Below are 20,553 nucleotides of genomic sequence, written 5' to 3'. Positions count from 1 at the left end.
AGTGAATTTCAAGTCCGGCTCTGCAGTGCTCTCCTGTTAGCCACACACCACAAATCTGTGCCAAGAGCTCTAAGAACTAGTAACATTTTACACACACATTTAATAACATGGGCTAACAGAGAAATTTTGTTATTTTTAAAGCTGTACACTTTCACAGTTAAATCAGTTTTCATATCACACATTATAACTAATTTGATGTGAATACTAAAAATAAATATTTTTGAGGTTAGTGTTTCTCAATAATTATATATGAATATCAAATGTAAACAAAATACTTTTAAAAGTACCAATCAAAATTAGGGAGAATAATTTTACATACTTATGAAACCTCTATAACAATGAAGAAAGGTAAAAATTCTTAAGATTATTTTAACTGCCATGGATAATACAATAGCTAATTAGACTTAGGATATATTTTCTCCCTTGTTTGAAACTCACTGATTTTCAGAGAAATTGCTTCCTGAGACATCATCAGATAGAAATCAAAATGTGAAATACATAACAACTAAAAAAATAATAGTTAAAGAAAACAAAAATTCAATAATGCCATTTCTTTCTCAGTAATAACATATTCTATAAATAAGTTTCATAGTCTAGGAGCACTAAAATCCACAAGAAAATACCTACAATTAGCAGGCATTAAAAAAAGCTTGCCCTTGCTCCAATTCCCAGCGTACTAAACAGACATCCAGAAAGACGCTGCCATGGTGTATAATCAATTGAACAAATGAGAACCCTAAAATTATGCATATCAAAACTGAGCCTTTTTCATCCTGTTTATCAACATTATGAAGTTCTCTTAGCCTACTAGTTAATAATGTATCACAACATCATTTTCCATGGTATAGTTGGAAATTATTACAATTTTTTAAATGCTAAAAAGGATATTTTATTATTTTACATTAATAACACAAAATTCACTTAATGCTATCATATGATGGCATCCTCACAAAACAAATTTAAGAGAGAAGTAGCTTCAGTCACAGTAACTTGATATTTTAAAGTCTTTAGATATTAATGAAAACATCTTTTGAGGAGAAGTTAGGGTTAAAGGACTCTACTTCCCCCACGACAGTACCCAGTCACTCAGAATTCAAACCGCCATACCACGTCTCCAATGACAACACTCAGCAGCACGAAGTTGTTTCATAAAGCAAAATTCTTCACATTCAAAAAATAAGCATATTCTGAAGGAATAGGCAAAGTTTTAAAAATCTGGCCAAGTTAAAAATGTACCATCTCAAATCAAAGGTATATTCATGTCTATATGAATATATACACACATGACAAGAAAAACTGAATGTAAGAGATATCACAATCAGATTACAACTGATTTCCTATGAATATCTTTTGAATATACAGTAATATTTAAGTTAAAAACTTGTAACAGTACTACTTACTGCTAATTAGTATTTCTGGTATTCAATTAATTCAACTATAACATAAAATTTTTATTCCAACAGTAGAGCAACCATGAATAGAAAATTTGGGGATTAATAATTTTCTATCAATTTCATGCATAAAGCTAACATATCTTTTGAGCTTCTTACTGGCTCAAAAATTAAATTGCTACTGTTATTAAGAAAACAAAACCAAGAACAAAATTAGTTTAGTTCTTCCCTGCTAGTCCCCATGGATCTAAATCCACACAATAATTCTTCCCAATCTGCAAAACAACACAAACACACAAATAGATGGGCTAAGGAAGAAAGATCAAAACAAAGGAACAAGTTAAAAAAAAAAATCCTCTTTCCCTTTAGCAATCAACAAAATAACAAAAAAGAAAAAGTGGAAAAGTCACCCAGAATATATGACCATGTAAGCATGGGCACTCTTGCAGAAAACCAAGTCTGCAACCCAAAGCCATGGGAAATTTAAATTAGAGCAAACAGCCACAATAGGCAGGGAAATCTGTAGAGATAAAAAGGGACTGCTGAGGCTGCAGGTATACTACTAAAGATCTTTTGAGATTTCCAAACAAACTTTATTAGTTTTATTAATTTAAAAAAATAATTATTACCCACTCAGTACCATAAAGATGAGGTTTTTCCCCTTAAATCAAAACATGCATATACATGTGACATATCTAGAGGAAGAGAACGGATTCCCATTGTTTTATTCTAAGAATCAGCAAATCAGAAACGCTTCACAATTCTCTTTCCATACTTAAATAATGTTAAAGCGATGGAAAATTTTAACGAAAGAAAGAAAAGTCAGAGATCAGACCCTTCGCTCCTGATGTTAACCTAAGTGGAGGCACAATCACACGGCTCCCTCCTTGACCGGCTGGTAAAGAACTATACACCGAAGCTAAACTAACCGAAACGCCTTAAAAATCAGATGATAATGGTACAACCATTACATTTCATCTGTAAAATCTGATAAAGGAAACTTCCCAAACTAGAGCATCTCAAACAGAAGAATAAAAGGACTCATACAACAACCAAAACAGTCATGGTGTTAAAAGCCAATACAAATATTCCACAACTGAGGACCTGATAAATTTTACCAGTAACTCATCTATCTAAAAACATCCTGAATATTAGGAACCTTCTTAGGAAAATATTTTATACTCATAAAATCAATCAATAATAAAGAACATATTTACAGCAATATTTAAGTTAAATTTATTCTCCCACAAAACTTCTATTATTTTTTAAACCAACCAAAATAGCTGAAGTAGATGTAGGACACTGAATGAAAAGCAAAACACTAATTACATGGGAGTGAGGTCATTTTCAAGTACATGGAACAACAATGAAACTTTACTGGCAATTAAAAATCTTCCTTAAATGTGGAAAGTAGTACTATTTCTAAGTAAAACCACTGACAAAGGTTCACTTTTGTTTAAATCAGATCATTTCACACTAAAAAAAGACTAGAGCAATATAAGGAGTAACTTACAGAATTAATGTAATTGCACACCTTTTCTTTAAATAAAACCTCCTTTATTCAGTTCAATGTGTTTGCCATTTTCCTCTATATCCTGAATTACTCTCACCTGACTTAACAAAGCATAATCTTTTTTATCAGCTATAAGCAGTCTATTCCCTACATCTTTAAAATGTCTCATAAACTACAAATATGGAAAGAATATTGGAAAGTTTTCTAGAAATTAGGGCTTTTTCTTCCTAAATAATTCTGTTAGAGGCTCCATTCAGTTACAAAGCAAAATCAAATGTGACCTAACCACTTCAAGGGAACTGCCAATAAAAACACTTTCTCTAAATAAGTAGCTCTAAACAGCAAACTTTCATATTGAGGTAATTATAAATTAATTATATATTTGGGAAAAAGCAGGGGAGGAGAGTACAAATTATTTTCCCATTGTAGAACTGTGCTGTCTTCCCTTAAAAGCAATCTGCGAAACAGCAGATGCTCTCAAGTCCACCACTGACAATTTTCAAAGCTATGACAAAAGCTGAAATTCTAAGGTAAAAACGTCACAGAAAGAAAGGCTATAATTTAGCAAACAAGATCCACTTTAAAATAATCCATTATTAGTATTACATTTCACTTACATTTGAATCCAACTCTGTATTACGAAAATGATCCTTATCCCCAGAATTCCATGTGACAGCTCCTGCTATCAAATCAAGATTCAAAAACTAAAAAATAAGTCCAATCTATTCCTTCTGATATTCCTAAGTACAGTATATCTGTGCAATAAAAAAATATGACTGTACACATGGTGGATGCGCAACTAAAATATTTATGTATTATAAGCAGAATGAACAACAATCTGGCAAAGAACTCAAAATGCCAAAAACTTAACCATGACAATCAATAACTTTAATTTATAACAGAACAAAAATCAACAATGACTGAGATGAAAACTTTTGGCTGGATAACTTCCATTAAGCCAACACTTTCATTTAAGTGTTAACAACCAGGGGAGTGTTAGCAAGAGATCAGTAAATCACTTGAAAATTAAATATAAATTTAGCACAGACTTAAAAACAGGGCCTCCTACTTAAAGACATGAGCCTTTAGTGTCACAAGGACAGAAAGGGAAAATGTTCTCTCTTCTGTACTTCTTGTGAAAAATGTTTTACGGTCTAATCACATGTAGTTCCCATCAAATTCACCTTCTGACCATAAAAATATACTGCCTATAAAATATACTTCTTAAACAAGCGATCAATATATGTAATACATTACTTTTAAAGCAAACAGTTATAAGAAAGTTACATTTAAACACTCTTTACCCAGACATCAGTATTCAAGCTCCTATGCAAGGAGATAAAAATGAAAATGTCGCCCACCTAATTTTATGCTTCTCCATTAAAAAAAAAAAGTAAATCTGTAGATGAGTAAATAATTCATAATGGCAACTAAACTAAACTAAGTCATTAGTTCAATAAATATACATTATGGTATTTTTTTAACAAATTTAGTATATCTTACCTGAAAACCAAATCAGTTTTTAAAAGAAATGTCACCAAAAGAAAGGGGAAATTTAATCCTCTCCATAGGTACTTATCACTGTTAAAAAGCTACTGTAAATGAATTTAGAATAAAAGTCACAAACTGACTTTGTAAGAACACATACCTAATTTGCTGATCAACAGGGAAATCACAAAAATTAGCAACATACAATATCAACATTCCAAAATGTTATTAAAAAATCCAACCCAAAGCTGCCTTAGCATTTCTGGGATTTCTAATGAGATTTTCAGTCTGCTGAACAATGGCCATAAAAGGCTTTCAAACTTCACTCCATTCGTAAGTAAAGTTGAAATTGAACATTTTTATTTCTTCTCTTCCTTTGACTTCACCATGGAACAGTGAATAAAACAGCTCAAGTCATTATGCTAATTAGAAATTAAATAAAAAGATGCCTTTACAATAGTTAAGTGTAAGGTGACATGCTACAACTAGAGACACAGTTCAAAAGCAGCTTTAGGAATTGTGTAGTACAGGCTTACAAAAGCTGAAAACATCAGGGAGGGAGCTCCTTAGTGCTCTTGGTCACTGGTACTCTAGCATATGGCTATTTTTCAATTATAAGGCAGAAATTAAACTATGCATCAATGAAAATAATGTCAAATGGCAACCCACTCTTATGACCTAAAAGGCCATTAACTCTGAAGAAACTGTATTTATTGACATTAAGCTGACTACTTAGTTGATGAATGCAAAAAAAGGAGGAAGGGAATACTATTAAAGATCTGAGGAGTAATAAAAGCAAAACTTAATCAATTAAAATTAATATGTAAAAGAAGATAAGGAAGAACACAAGCTATGAGATGCCTAAGTTTTAGTTTAAGACATGCTCTACTTGGAACAGCCCTGCAAAAAATAAATACTTAAAAAGCTCTCCTTTCACTAACTGACAGCAGCTGCTGGTTCCTCAGAGAATCTATCTGCCACAAAGTTACATAAAATATCCAGTTTTTGTTTTTGTTTTTGTTTTTTTTAGGGAAAAGAAAAGGGAGATATATAAGCAAGAAACAGATAGGAAACACTGGAACAACATAATGACCAAGAAATCCCGGTTAGCATTCTGAACATACACAAAACATAAATGCCCTTTCTCATTTACATCTAGGCTGAGATGGTGTCTAAAAAAACATACTATTAAAATGTTTAATCATATTAACCACATATTAAACCATTAATTAAACTTTAATGGTACCACAAAGTCTTAAGTTTCTATTAGGGTTTCAGCTTCTATTCTTCCTCTTTGCATTTAACCTGAACTTTAAATCCTATCCATTCTCTTTTTTTTTTAACCCTCACCTAAGGGTATGTTTACTGATTAGAGAGAGAGAGAGAGACATCAATGTGAGAGGAAACATCAACTGGTTGCAGACCAGGGATCGAACCCACAACCTTTTGGTCCAATCGACTGAGCCACCCAGCCAGGGGTAAATCCTTTAAGACTCCGTTCAAAGGTCTACTTTTCAATTCAGTCTTATACTTTGCCTACCCACAGTAATCTTTTTAAAAAAGTCTATTATATTCATCTGGAAATAACTGTGTACTGTGCCAAGGTATCTCTTATATTTGTAGAAATATATTTAATTCTGGCATTTCAGTGAAGTTGCCATATAGTCATGCATTTTAAGGTTTCTTCTAAAGGCAGGAATTATATAGAGAGTAATTGTTAAATCCCAACATCTTAATGGTATAGTGGCCTCAAACACTGGAAGCATCCAATAAGTTGTGTTGAAATGACTTTAAAACTTCAGATTTAGCCCTGGCTGGTATAGCTCAGTGGATTGAGCGTGGGCTGCGAACCAAAGTGTCGCAGGTTCGATTCCCAGCCAGGGTACATGCCTGGGTTGCAGGCCATAACCCCCAGCAACCACACATTGACCTCTCTCTCTCTCTCTCTCTCCCCCCTCCTCCCTTCCCTCTCTAAAAATAAATAAATAAAATCTTTAAAAAAAAACCCCTTCAGATTTAGTTTTAATTAGTAGATCATAAAATGTCACCAAATCAAATAAAATTTAGTTATGGAAAGTGCCATACCAGAGACATGCTGTTCAAGAGCAGTTTGAGTGCACAAAAAAACCTATGAACTTCTAACTCAAAATAAAAGTGGAATTTACATGCGTATGCTTTGCCACCCATTTTGTAGTTATAAGAGTTTTGTCAAAATATTTCCCTATTAGATTAATTTAGTCTATCCATTGTCTCATTTTAGCTTTATAACCTTAACAAAATAAAGTTTATTATTTTACCAATGAAGAAATTAAGTTACCCAAAGTCACAGCTAGGCAACTGTGGCGCTGTGACATAACTACTGCTACTAATTGAGTGTCTATGTCTGTCATCTCCCTCAGAAGGACACTTTAAACTGAGGCCTGAAGCAGGGATCAGCCACACAAAGTAGAAACTGATCCAGGTTTAAAAAAAGGGGGATGGGGGCATAGGTATAGACACAGATCAAATAAATTGACATATTTTTAAAACTGAAATTCAAATAGGTAACCCATTCTACTTAAATTTTAATTAGTTACCAGGTCTTGGCTGAATGTCTAATAAACGCCAGGGATACAGCAACTGCCTCTAAATGGGTCCTTCATCCTCTGAAACTTTACCCAAAGCTCTTATGTGCATATTTTTTAGGGCAGAAAGGGACCTGGCACAAAAACAGTTAAAAGACTTATGGTACTTCCCTAAATAGTTAAAAGCATAACTTCAATTTCAAAAGCTGTGCTTTTACATCAATCCAGCCACAATTTTACTTCAACTTCACATATGTAAAGAGCGCTACTCTACACACAAAGGTAGAAAGATATTCAACGGAATTCACCTAAGATTTGCTAGGTACCCACCTTGTGCTGACAAACTAAAGGAGTGATACACCAAACTGTACATCCTACAGTCACATTCGAGGAAGTAGTATGGCTCCTTCAACTCTTAAAAATGCTACATTTTTCATTTTTCAAAAGGTATTTACTTTTTCAAATCTGAATCTATTTAATTTTTTGCTAAATCTAAGTCTTTCAAAATTACTAAATGAGAAGGAAACATTAAGACCAGGAATAAGTATTAAAGCATGGTTCTGATGTAGACTTAGACTATTATACATTTGTTTAAAATATATTTTAAGATTAAAATAAGTATATGAATCATCAACTACTTTAAATTACTATTCATTCACTTCCACAAAATATTTGTTACACGCCTAATGTATCCAGCTCAGATTAGTGGCAGAAGACACAAAAAGAATCCATACTCCTAGAAATGAGAAATATCTTTACACAGTACTATGGACTAATTTCCAGGATTTACTGTTAACAGAAAAAAATATGGTGGAGCAAAGTGTAGATAGTATGCTACTGTTTCAGAATGGGAAAAGAGAGTGCAAAGATATATACACATTTGCTTTTATTTTTTTTTTAATGTAAGGGCAAATCATCAATTTTGTCTTACCCCATACAGGAAGGGCAGGAACAGGGTAAAGAATGGATAGAAGGTAGAGTTCTCCTATTATATTTTACCTTGTCTTGGTCATTTGAATTTGGAACCTTATAAACATTTTACATTCTTATACAACAAAATAAATGCTCAAAAGGCGACACTGAAAAATAATCATACCAGAGCAAAATGAAACAAGTGAACCAACCTATTATCTAATTGATAGCTTAATCACAGGAAGAGAAACCTGAATTTAATCAAGCTTCTAGATCTAACTACCAATTCACAGAAAATACAGGGGACAGTGGAGCATGTTAAAAAATACCACAAAATTCACACTATGTGAAATTCTAGAGGACAAACAATCCAGTTAGCACAACAATTCAATTAAATTACAAGAAAGAAAAACACACACACACAGAAGAAAGAGATAAAAGGGGAATCTATAAAGGACAAAAGTTATCAACCAATTACAATAAACAAATTTAATTCAAGTAAACTCTAAGAAAAAAATTAAGAACCAAATGGGAAAAATGAACAGACTGGTGATTTTAAAGGAAAAAGAATTATTGGTGATTTGTTTAGGCATGATAATGATATGATTGTTTCTCAAGAAAAATCTTTACCTTTCAGAAACATATTAAAATGTATATATGTATGTAAATACACACGTGAATGAATGAAATGATGTCTGTGATTTGCTTCAAAATAAGACAAGCACATGGACTTCAAAATGAAAAGGCTGGTCATAAATTGATCATTTGTTGAAGCTGGTTTATATGACAGAGTCCACTATAACATTCTATTCTTGTAAACTTTAAAATTTCCAAAATTAAAAATCATATTGTTAGCAACTACTCCTAGAGCTAAGAATAGACCTTCCCTGTGGAGGAAAATAAGTTGCTGATTATTCCTCTGTAATTCTTACAGCATTTATTGCCTTTCCCCATCTTTAGCTATCTTATATAATAATCCTTCTCAAACTTGATATCACTGTCACAAATAAAAAACATCGTGCTTTTCTCTGGTGCATATTGTCTTCAACCAGGAAACCTGTCTTTCTAATAAATGCAAGTCAATCCTACTGGGGATAATAAAAGACAGAAAATAAAAAGTAAGAATACTAAAAGGAAAAAAAATAATAGAGCAGGCATTGTTTATATAGAGAAGCCTTAGGAAGGAGTAAAGAAAGTGAAGGAAATGAAGCCTAACTCGACCTTAGAAATAAACTCCTACATCCCTCAGTAGAGAAAGCTGAGAGCCAGATTTAACAGGCACTGAAGGCTTATGTTCTGGCATGAATTTATTATGAACAAAACCCTCATCATAAAACTGTATATACTGAGGAAGGCTACGCTGAACACATTACATAAATATCACATTCCCAAGGCCTCAGTGGAACTTCAGGAAACTATTCAACAAATTCAAACCAGAAAATCAGAAAAGTGCTGAACATTGGAGGAAGAACAGAAACGGGGAAAAAAAAACATGCCTCCTAATTTTGTATTACCTGCCTGACTGTGTATTATCTCTAATTGTGTATTAAAATAAAACAGATGTAAACATCTCACTGAAACTGAAGTATTAGTGAAGAACCTACACTTCCCACAGAGCAACAGTGGTGCCACACTCATTACTACAAACTGAACAACGGTAAACAGGAAATATGTATGTACTTACATAGTCCTTCACACATTCAAGTACTACCTCAAATTCACTAATCCTACTCTTTGTAGACTTAATGCCCATGGTGAAGAGACTTTCATAAATTACTTAGCTCCTTAATACATTTTGTCGCTTCAGTAAAACACAAGCCACTAAGGCTACAACTATGGAGTTGTTGTTTTTTTACTTTAAATCCCCTCTATGTGTTCTACATAGAGTAGATGCTCAATAAATGTTTGTTCATTTAGCAACTTAAAAAAAGCAAAGTAACATATAATGCCAAGGAAATACTCTAAATACAATAAGGAGGCTTTTGAGTATGGAAAAGACATACCCTCAAGGAGTTTATCATGCTTTCTCTTACAGCCTATTAATAATCTTAAAAATGCCATAGTTTGGGCAGTGGGACGGAGGGGAGGGAGAGCTATACACAAAATAGCTATTGCTGCTGTTTAACAATCATTTCAAAAATATGCCAGAATTTCTACAAACTTCCACGGACATGAAAAAATTTTTTTCTCTAAAGACTATTGTACAAACTGAACCAGACCTATACCTAGATCTATTTAAGAACGAGGTAATGATTAGAGAATAACAACACACTCAAACAGGCATCAGTGCTGAATACACTGCTTATTAACTGGAAAGAAATAGGATTATGACATTAGCAGATCAAGGAAACAAAATAGGGATATGTATCTGAACATCCGTAAAAGTTTCAAGAGTCAAGCCAGTTAATTTACAGAACTGCAGAATTTGTTTCAATTTGGCTGGAACCAGGAAAAAAAAAATCCTAGAAGCAGAGTAGGGATAAATTTCAATATGGATAACAGGAGAAAACACAGAAATGTATAGAATCAAGAATTACTTGGGTCTTGCATCACACATTTTTACTAATACACACACACTAAACTTTAAAGGAATACATACCCATAAGAATAAGTTTCTTTAAAAACTGTATAATAAATGAAAACATGTAAGATTTATGTAAAAAACATCTATTCTCGAAAAACATAGACCAACATAAGCAACAGCTATAAAAAAAAAAACTAGGAGAAAAAAACTAAGAAATAATAAAGAGCCTACCAAATAGAAATGTGCGAATCATGGAGAAATGTGCAACACATGTTATCATGATAAAACAATGCAGCTACGTAGAATCCTCATACATTACTGGTAGGAATGTATAATGGTGCATCCACTGTGAAAAAGAGTTTGGCAATTCCTCACAAAGTGAAACACAGAAATACCAGTAATTCCATTCCTAGGCATATAACCAAAAAAATACCCAAAATAGATAATCAAACAAATACCTAAATATGAATGTTCACAGCAGCACTGTTCACAATAGCCAAAAAAATGAAACTAGCCCATAGGTCCATCAACAAATGAACGGATAAACAAAATGTGGTATATTGATAGAATGGAGTATTATTCAGCCTTAAAAAGGAATGAAATACTGATACATAATACAATATGCACAAATCTCCAAAACATGCTAATTGAAAGCCAGACACAAAAGATCACATACTGTATAATTCTGTTGACATAAAACATCCAGAATAGGTAAATCCATAGAGACAGAAAACAGAATCTAGAGGAGGGAACAATGAAAATGACTTTAATGCAAGCAGGGTTTCCTTTGGATGCGGTGAAAATGTTTTGGAAATACATAGAGGTAATGATTCTATAAAATGAACTAAGTGACACTGAATTGAACACCTTAAAATGGTTAGTTTTATGTTATGTTCATTTCACCTCATAAAAATAAATACAAATATCCCCCCAAAACAATGCAGTTCTTCTGCAGTCTATAAATATTTGGTAATTTACCAATTAATGGTATGTCTCTTCCCTTTTAAGACTAATTCGGACATACACACCTGACTCCATTTCTTACTCAGTCCCTCACCCTAATTTACCTAGTTTTTTCCTTCTACCTAAGAACATTACCAGATCTCCCTTATTCTGACAAAACTTTACTTGATTTTGCTCTGTGTTCTATTCTATTTCTCTTCAATGTACTATTCTATTTCTTTTCTTCCTTTTGCTGTCAAATTCTCAGGGTTGGTCTACTAGAACTGAGGCAGCCACCTGTTCTTATAAATAAGATTTTGTTAAAATAACTACCCCACTTATTAAGATCCACACGAAGGGCAAAGTTAAGTAGTTAGGAGATCCTGGGGCCTGGGAACCTAAAATATTTCCTATCTGGCTCCTTTTCAAAAAGGTTTGTCAATCTCGGGAACTCCAAAGTATGCTCTACATTCAATAGCATCATTTCACCTTAGGACAAGTGAGTACCATGACAGGTTTGGCGCAATAGTAAAGTACCATGAATAAAAGGGAATTTCAGGACCACCAGTTTAATAGTGTGCAGGGGAGATCTATTTCAAAAAAATCATTTAGAAACTACTGCAAGAGAGTAGGCACTAGGCATAAAATGTGGGCAACGAAAGGGACTTCAAGCATCAGTACTAGATGACTGCACGTCATGACAGAGGAGACAAAACACCAAAATTTCAATCCTTGATGTGGCTCTCAGATTTTGCATTCTCTTCTATAGTCGACTGTAGCCTTACAGCTTTTCAGTTTCCTACCTTTCTGACTGTAGACTTCCTAAAATCTTAATATTAGTTCCATATCCTCTGTGTACCAGTCATTCCTTATGCTTGATACCTGGCTACCTCCTGGGTAAGCAAATCACTTAGGAAGAAACAGTCCCAACAGAGTTGGCTAAATAAGAGCACGGGACCAACGTCAGAAGCGGATCAAGTACTCACCTGTGGTACCAAGCAGAGAGAGAGGGGGACTAATATTTCAGGTCCAGAACTGGCTCTAGCCAAACAGGAAGAAGCAGCTATGAAACTGCTTACAGCAGAAGCAGAGTGTCTTGAATATTCTGATACACTTTTTCTGATGTTCAGACAGACCACCATTAGAGAAGCCATTAGTAAGAGAGTCTCATGAGAAACAAGGCAAAAAAACAAGACCAAAAAGTGAAGAATTAAATGGAGCAGCCCCCTTTTGTCTAGAAAAGCAGTCTTCTAAAGATGACACTACTTTTTCACAATGGCCCATATGATACTAACCTTCATTAACAGAGTTATCACATCCCACAAGATTGAGAAGGATATCATCATCTTTATCATCAACTTCACATCCCAGCAGCATCCAGCTTTCCACGTTGTCACTTTCTGAAATGGTGCTTTCTTCCTCTTCACTTGAACTGACTTCTATGATCATAACCTCTCGGACCGCACCCGATCGCTCTCCAGATTTAGGGGTCTCAATATCGCTCTTGAATTTCTTATCATCCAACTCATTAGAATGAAGAGAAGGAGGAGAACCTCGGGTCTTTTCTTTTGCTTGGACTCTAAAATTCTTTCTTCTACATCTATAAATACTATCTTCATCAGACAAAGTGATGACCTCTGACCCATCAGATAGCTGGATGACCTCACTGTCTGAAAGGATAATTAAGTTCTTCTGATTTGGCTTACTACTAGATGATTCAGAATCCCTAGAGTTCTTTTCTTCATGTTCTTCCTCCCTGATGACATTATTAAGATCTTGGGCATAATGAACTTGGCTGTAGAGCTGAAATTCCACTTCACTATCAACACTCAGTTCACTAGATGACTCTTCACGATAAAGGTCATCTTCATATGCTTCTATAGTCTCATAGCCACCAAACATCATGGAAGGTTGGTACCTGTGATGCTGTAAAAGAGAAAGTCATACAAAGAATGTATTTTAAAAGCTCAGATCATGCCTGTTTAGAAAGAACTTTTATACAAAGGCCATCACTTTTCTCAATGATATATTAAAATAACTTTTTCTCCTATAGCACCTTTTTTTTCAAGGATTTCTAAATCCAATTATGATCTATCCTAATAATGACCACCTCTCCCAAATGAAAATTACTACCAACAAATGAGTTATATTTTATAAAGGAAATGTCATATTTTGCAGATATGTTGGAAAGGAAAAACAGGTTGTGATCCACTGCCTCAGACACCAAACACTTTTTCAACAAAATGTTAAAAATCACAAATATATTTTAGCTAATTCTCACTATTCCATCTATTCTTCATCTTCTCTTTGGTTCTGGATCTTACCTTTCCAGGTATACATTCTCACACAGGAATATTACTTCAACTATGACTAATCTTCAATGGGTAGTAATTATATTTACTGTTTTTGTGTACACTTTTAATCTCAACTAAAAAAAATTAATATCATGGTTTTCTAATCCTTGATCAAAAATAAATAGGTAAATAAAAATATGTAATAAACTGGCTTACTTCTGTGTCAGCTATAAAAATATTGTAAGATATAAATTTATTAAGAACCTAAAAGTGAGGCAAAACTCAGCTTTGGGAGAACTTTACAAGGGGAGGACTCCCCAAAAAAGGAATTTATTCATAAAAAATTGTGAATTTATTCTTACATGTTTAAACTTCAGTCACCTTCAAAGTACACTCCATTTGATGCAATACACTTAGTATCAAGACATTTTTCCCCTGCTCAAAACAGGTTTTGAACTCATTGATTTTGATGCCTTCTAATGCTCCTGTAGTTTTTTGTTTCACCTCTTCCATATAGACAAAACGTTTTGCCCCTCTAAGGACTTTTTTCATCCAGGGAAACAAAAAAAAGTCACTCAGGGCAAGATCTGGCGAATAGGGAAGGTAGGTAGGGCACAGGGGTCATGTCATTTTTTTAGTCAAAAGCTGCTGAACACTCAGCGTGGTGTGGGCCGGTGAACTTGTAAATCACCCATTGTGAAATGGGCAAAGATGAAAGTCTTAAAAAGAATTCACTGAGGCCAAATGCAGCCTCTCACGACATTTCCAGCTGGTACACTAAACACTCACCCAGCTGAGGAAGTCTGTACTACAAGAGGCCCACCCTCCCAAAGATAATTCCAGGTCCCAGAATTTTGGGAGGTCCCCCCTCTTACTTTCCAGCTGTACATATTAAATCCTTTCGTCCTTCAACTCAACTTAAACATCACTTTCTCAGGGAAGCTTTCCTTGACCCACCAGACTAAATAAAGTGTCCCCTGCTGCTGGCTTTCATAACCCTTTCAAAATACTCACCATATTTCTAATTACTAATTTAAAGTGAATCTCCCACAAGCACTGATCACATACCAAAGGAGGGCAGGAACTGTATGCATTTGGTTAAACAATGGATCCCCCAAATCCAGAAGATTAACTGCCTGGCTGGCGTAGCTCAGTGGATTGAGCACAGGCTGCGAACCAAAGTGTCGCAGGTTTGATTCCCAATCAGGGTACATGCCTAGGTTGCAGGCCATGACCCCCAGCAACCACACATTGATGTTTCTCTCTCTCTCTCTCTTTCTTTCTCCCTCCCTTCCCTCTCTAAAAATAAATAAATAAAATCTTTAAAAAAAAATCCGGAAGATTAACTGCTATTTAGCAGGACCTCTATAAATGTCTGTTGAATTAATAAAGAATAAATAAATGAATGAATGAATTCTCAGGCATTTGTTCTTCAGTCCTGATAAATCTAATATGTGCCTAAAATATGGAAAGTATGATGGGACAGATTTTGAGGTCATCTCCAAGTATTCACCTATTCCAACTATTCTCATATCGTCAACCAAAAATCTATACAGTAAGTGTATCAATTAGGTACTAATGAAATATTGATCAAAATAAGAGCTCTACAAAAATAACTCGTTTGTTCAAAACCCAAGGACAGCCTACATGACAATTATAGTAATAATTTATTCTTTCTACACCTCTTTTAGCTATATAGATATAATTCAGAAAGACTAGCCATTTTTTCAGTTTACCAACACTCTACCCAAAATGTCAGGGAGTTCTGATGGTAGCTTTGGTGGCAAAACTAGCTGCCTCCAAGAATCAAGTAAGAGCCAATAATTACATTATTGGAGTTAACAGAATTTTTTTTACAGAAATAAAGAAAGCAACTTTTGTTGTATATCTCAAACTTACACAAGATTGTATGTCAATTATACCTCAATAAAACTAGATTTTAAGAAAAAGAATAAATTCTGAATTAACAATACTGTATTGTATACTTGCAATCTGCTAAGAGAGTAGATTTTGGCCCTGGCTGGTGTAGCTCAGTGGATTGAGCACGGGCTGCGAACCAAAGAATCTCAGGTTCAATTCCCAGTCAGGGCACATGCCTGGGTTGCAGGCCACGGCCCCCAGCAACCGCACATTGATGTTTCTCTCTCTCTCTTTCTCCCTCCCTTCCCTCTCTAAAAATAAAATAAATTTTAAAAATCTTTAAAAAAAAGAGAATAGATCTTAAATGTTCTTACTGGAAAAATGAAAGGAAATATGTAAGGTGATAGATGTATTAACTAATTTTACTGTGGTGATCATACATATGTATATCAAACCACATTGTACACTTTAAACTTACACAATGTTGTTTGTCAAGTATATGTCAGTAAAGATGGAGGGAGAAACAAACTTTTTTCTTTTTTTTCCCAAAAGGTACACTTTTACCTGTCTCCTTGCACTGTCCTTCAGGTTACCATCCTATTGTCATACTAGTTCAATGTGGCTGTCTGATGATGCTCATAACATTTATCAGTTTATATTGAAATGTTAGCTCAGAGCAATTCAAATAAAAGATGAATCCTTTCCTTTTTATTTAAAAGATAAATTAATTCTAAAAGAAATGAAAGGAATTATGCTTCCTTCAAAATCCTCACTGGATCCATCCTGAGGATCCAGTGTGGACTTAAGATAAAACATAATTCCGGTGCAGCACAGCAAAAATTAAAGAGCTAAATTACAGAGTTGCAAATGTGCACTACTCTTGGAGTCATCCCAAAGGAGAGGGATTAAGAATAGAGCCATAGGCACACCTGTGAATGTATGCCAAAAATAAACTACATAAATATAATAAAAACTGACTTCCTTGGGTCTAAGGGTTTATCTCTTTCCCTGAAATGTAGAAAAATGAATTTAACAACTTAGCCCCTATGGCCTTTAAGAGGATTTTGTGTCTTCCGTACTTGAAAACTGTGCTCAGCATAACTTGCTCTTCTATTCATGTAGTTTATGTATTCCAGGGTTAAGGTTTGCCTGAGGCTATTTTGGTTCATGTTACTACTTTAATTAAATTCAAGTGATTCAAGTGCATTTACTTTTTTAAAAAAAGTGTATACTCAGAAGATGAATATGAAATATGTCTTGATTCAGGCTTTCTCAGCTTTTTGATGTCAAGCATACTTAACTAGATTACACAAGGTCCCTATAAAAATGTGGTGGAGATTTAAAGCTGGTGGAGACCTCATACAAGATCCTCAATTTACATACAAGGAAACTGAGGTCCAACGAGATATGGAGCCCTACCCAAGATTTTGTAGCTAGTTGAGAACATAACCAGGACCAATTCACATTTCCAACTCAGCAGAGTGTTCACTAAGATTTTTTAAAATAATTTCAAGTAGGGATTTAAAAAAAAATAAAAAACTTCCTTCAAAGTCATATTTGAATTGGTTCTAACACCTAAATTTACTTCATGAATATCCACTTTACTTCCTAGTGGAGTATAAAAACCACAAAAGAAGCATTTTAATTGTAAGGCAAATCATACATCTGAATTTGCCAGTTTACCACCCAGGAACCTCCCAAGTAGTTACTCAAAGAGTATAGCAATTCCATGACCAAAAAAGATTTAGGTTATGTTAAGAAACCAAAACATTAGTTTGGGAATGAAACTTACCTAAACAATTAAAATGTCTTAACAAAATATAAAAGTCAGAAAATAACTGCAAAGGCTCTCAATATTCCAAAGTAGGAGCAAAAATAAAAAATAACAAAAGTGGGAGTATTCATTCACTGAATTTTTAAACTAGACAACTGAAAATTTACTTAAGCTTTTGAATTTTACTAATACAATCTTTAAAACCAATTGTTCTGTCCTAACAATCTACCAACCGATCGTTCTCTTATCTCCTTTGAAAGAACTTCTAGCGTACATTATTTCTTCTTGGCAGCAGAGGTATCTATCTCAATGAGATTTAAATTTGCAGCTTGATTTCTAAATTCAGTTTTCATTGGAAAGTGACTACCAGAGTTTATTTTCAACTTCAAAATCTGACTTACTTTTAGTGAGCTATCTTGACAGTGACAGATTTTAAAAACTAAGTTGACTCTAGTGTTAAAATGTCTGTCTGTTCTTCAAATGTCACTCGAGACAAATCTGACTGCAGTAGAGAATCTAAATGCGTGAAACGAGTCACAAAAAGAAGGAGAATACAAGATGTTCGTTGGAGAAAATTATGCTCAATTTATTCAGACAAGTTCAGCTGTTCTTGGGATACATAACGTCCTCTTATAGTATAACTAATCCTGTCTCAAAGCACTTCCTTCACCTTTCCCTCACCTCTTTTTCCTTTGCTATGCAGTTTCTTATTCTTGTAACTATCTAAACAATCCGCACTTCTACTTCTTCCTCAGTTCATTTGCGATCCTCAAGATTCTCTAGAAAACAGCAATACTGAATGTCCCAAAAGCATAATGCTGTCGGGAATAGACACACAGCCAGCCCACTTAGAAGTCTTTGGATGTGATGGCCTAAGTATTCAAAACACGAAGTCGAGTTTTGGAAGGGACGTCGTAAGTCACTAAATTGAACGCTCTCGTTTTCAACACAAAAACAAGGTCTGAGAAACTTATTTATTCTTTGAACCTAAAAGATCTAACTCAACCTGCAACCTGAAATAAGCGTAAATTCAGCCCAAGGATGAGATTATCTAAAGTCACCAGCTAATCTACGGTAGAAACGCGGCTACATCTCCTGCATGCTGACTGCCAGCCAGTTTTCCAACTGCACAAGCAGTTCTTCCTTAAAGTTGAAGTTCACTGCAATCTCACAAGATGTGAGGGATAAAGGGAATCTTAGCTAACACAGTCCACATCTCCCCGTTTTACAAGAGGGAAGGGGCGCATCTCCCGAAATTTTTCTGGCCCTGCAGCTACTGCTTCTGACAACAGAGGCTAAAGTTGACCCAGGAATGTTAGGTCCTCACAGGCCAGGCCCCATCAAGGTGCGGCGGAATTGCCGCGTTAAACTGACCGGTTTCTCCCAAAGACAGGGGAATCTTGAGGAGAGTGGAGATAAAACAGGCAAAACGGCCACCCCCACCGAGGTCACCGGCGCCCAGCCCTTTTCGAACAACGATCTAAGGCTTTGGCCCGGCAAAGAAAGGTGGACACCGCAGCTGGTCAGCTTAGCCGCGTGAGGCAGAGCCGCACTGAAGGGCCACGAACCGCGCGCCGGCCACGAGTGGGGGACCGACGGGGAAAGCGGAGGCCGGCGAGAGAACACACGCTAGTTCCATAGCCCAGCGGGCGAGGCGGAGGGTGGGCAGGGGTCCCCCGGTCACGGGCGGCCCGGGGTCCGTCACACACATACTCACTGCCGCGGCTGCGACCAGGAAGCACCAACCAGGAACGAAAACGCGTAGAGGGACGGGGAGGGGCGAGGACAAATGAGGTAAGGAAACCGTGTCCGCAGACCCGGGAGGAGGGAAGGCACTTCCGGGGAAAACACAGCTCCCGGGAGTCGTCTTCCGTCCCCGCCCACCCTGAGGGCTCTCTGTACGCATGCGTATCATCTATTAACTCTTTCCTTCCCCGCTAATAATGTTTTCGTTTGCTTTCCTTGCTTTCCCCTTTTTCCTTCACTGTTTCTTTCATAGATACGTAGGCTGCATTTATAATAGAGGACACTGTTGGAATGACTTGCACGAAAGAGATGCTGCTTACCTGTCAAAATCCGGCGGGGACTTGCACCCTTACGTGAGCACGAGAAAAACTACGTCTCCCATGATGCCCCTGGGCGGGTTTCAGAAAGGGCTCCGTCTCCTCCTCTCCCGCACGTGGGCCGTCCTCACAGTACGTCGTACCCGGGATCCCAGCCGAGACCTGGTACGGTCACTGGCCCAAACGGCGGGCGTCTTTCCCGACTGATCCAGAGCTCTCCAGCGAGGGAGCAGCGTCATGTAGGGCGCCTTGCATTTAATTTCTGTGCGCTAGGTGACCTTAGGCAGGTACCTTCCACCTCTAGTGTGAAGTTGAACTTAGTTTATACCGTGTTGCCTCCGCGTGCTTTTCTTACAGGGTCACAGGTTTAACTCTTAATGAACCATGAAGAGCTGTATTCTTACTAATGAATGAAGTGAATAGTGGTGCTTTGGAAGCTTCCAGAGGCTAGATGATTGTGTCGGGAGACTCTAGCTTCGGTTCCTCTTCTCACACTTTATTTGAATACTTAGTAACAACAAACCCATCTGTACAACTTTATAAATAATGAAGCACTTTATAACTTCCTTGGCCCTCAACAATAATCCTGCAAGACAAGTTCGACATTAGTTCTTTTGGCCATTTATTGAACATCTGTTAGAGGCAGGCAGTGTTAGCAACTGCGGATATAGGAGTAAATTTTTTTAAAGTCTCTGATCTCATAGACCTGAGAGTCTAGCTGGGAACGCAAAATACAGATAATTTGGGTATAAGTCTAAGAGTTTGTCCGGGAAATAATTAAAAAATTTAATATGGTAAGTGCTAGGAAGAAAGGACGGGGTACAATGAAAAGGTAAAATTGAAAGACACATTTTGCAGAGGAGGAAACTAAGAAATGGGTCGCAGATTACTAGGTTGTTTAGGTAATGTGTATTGTGAGGAACAAATGTTATCCTAATAAAATAATTTATTGAGCTTTTGTCAAGTGCCAGATTGATTTTTTTAATTCCTGTTTCTCAAAAAAAGGAAGTAGATTCAGAGAAGTTAAGTTGCCTAAGACCACAGATTAGAAAATGCTCTGAATTATTGTGCCCAATCCTCCCACTTAATTCATGTATTCAACCTAGGCTTACTATATTCCCAAGTTCAGAATGCTTTAGCCATCCCCTTTGAGGTTATTTCATAAAACCTAGAGTTCTTCGAATGGCGTAAAGGGCAATGCAGGAGCTGAATCTGCCTCCCTATTCAC

At 35.8% G+C, this 20,553-nt stretch overlaps 1 protein-coding gene across 3 annotated transcripts in view; it reads right to left on the bottom strand.

Annotated features, from left to right (window-relative positions):
- ZCCHC7 (zinc finger CCHC-type containing 7) overlaps nucleotides 1-19,104 on the bottom strand; it is a 211,826-nt gene extending 192,722 nt beyond the window's left edge. Inside the window, exons 1-2 of one of the 3 annotated variants that reach the window (XM_028509059.2) lie at nucleotides 18,980-19,104; nucleotides 12,630-13,260 (exon numbers count right to left, since the gene is read on the bottom strand). In XM_028509059.2, coding sequence (XP_028364860.1) covers nucleotides 12,630-13,239 — 610 coding nt within the window. In that variant the 5' untranslated portion in view covers nucleotides 13,240-13,260; nucleotides 18,980-19,104. Of the gene's footprint in view, nucleotides 1-12,629; nucleotides 13,261-18,975 lie in introns of all 3 variants that reach the window. The other 2 variants (XM_036021929.1, XM_036021930.1) reach the window with 2 other exon arrangements.
- Nucleotides 19,105-20,553: the final 1,449 nt, after the last annotated feature.

The sequence above is a fragment of the Phyllostomus discolor genome, chromosome 3 (genome assembly GCF_004126475.2).
Source record: "Phyllostomus discolor isolate MPI-MPIP mPhyDis1 chromosome 3, mPhyDis1.pri.v3, whole genome shotgun sequence".
NCBI lineage: Eukaryota > Metazoa > Chordata > Mammalia > Chiroptera > Phyllostomidae > Phyllostomus > Phyllostomus discolor.
This window is presented reverse-complemented; position numbering and strand designations above follow the sequence as displayed.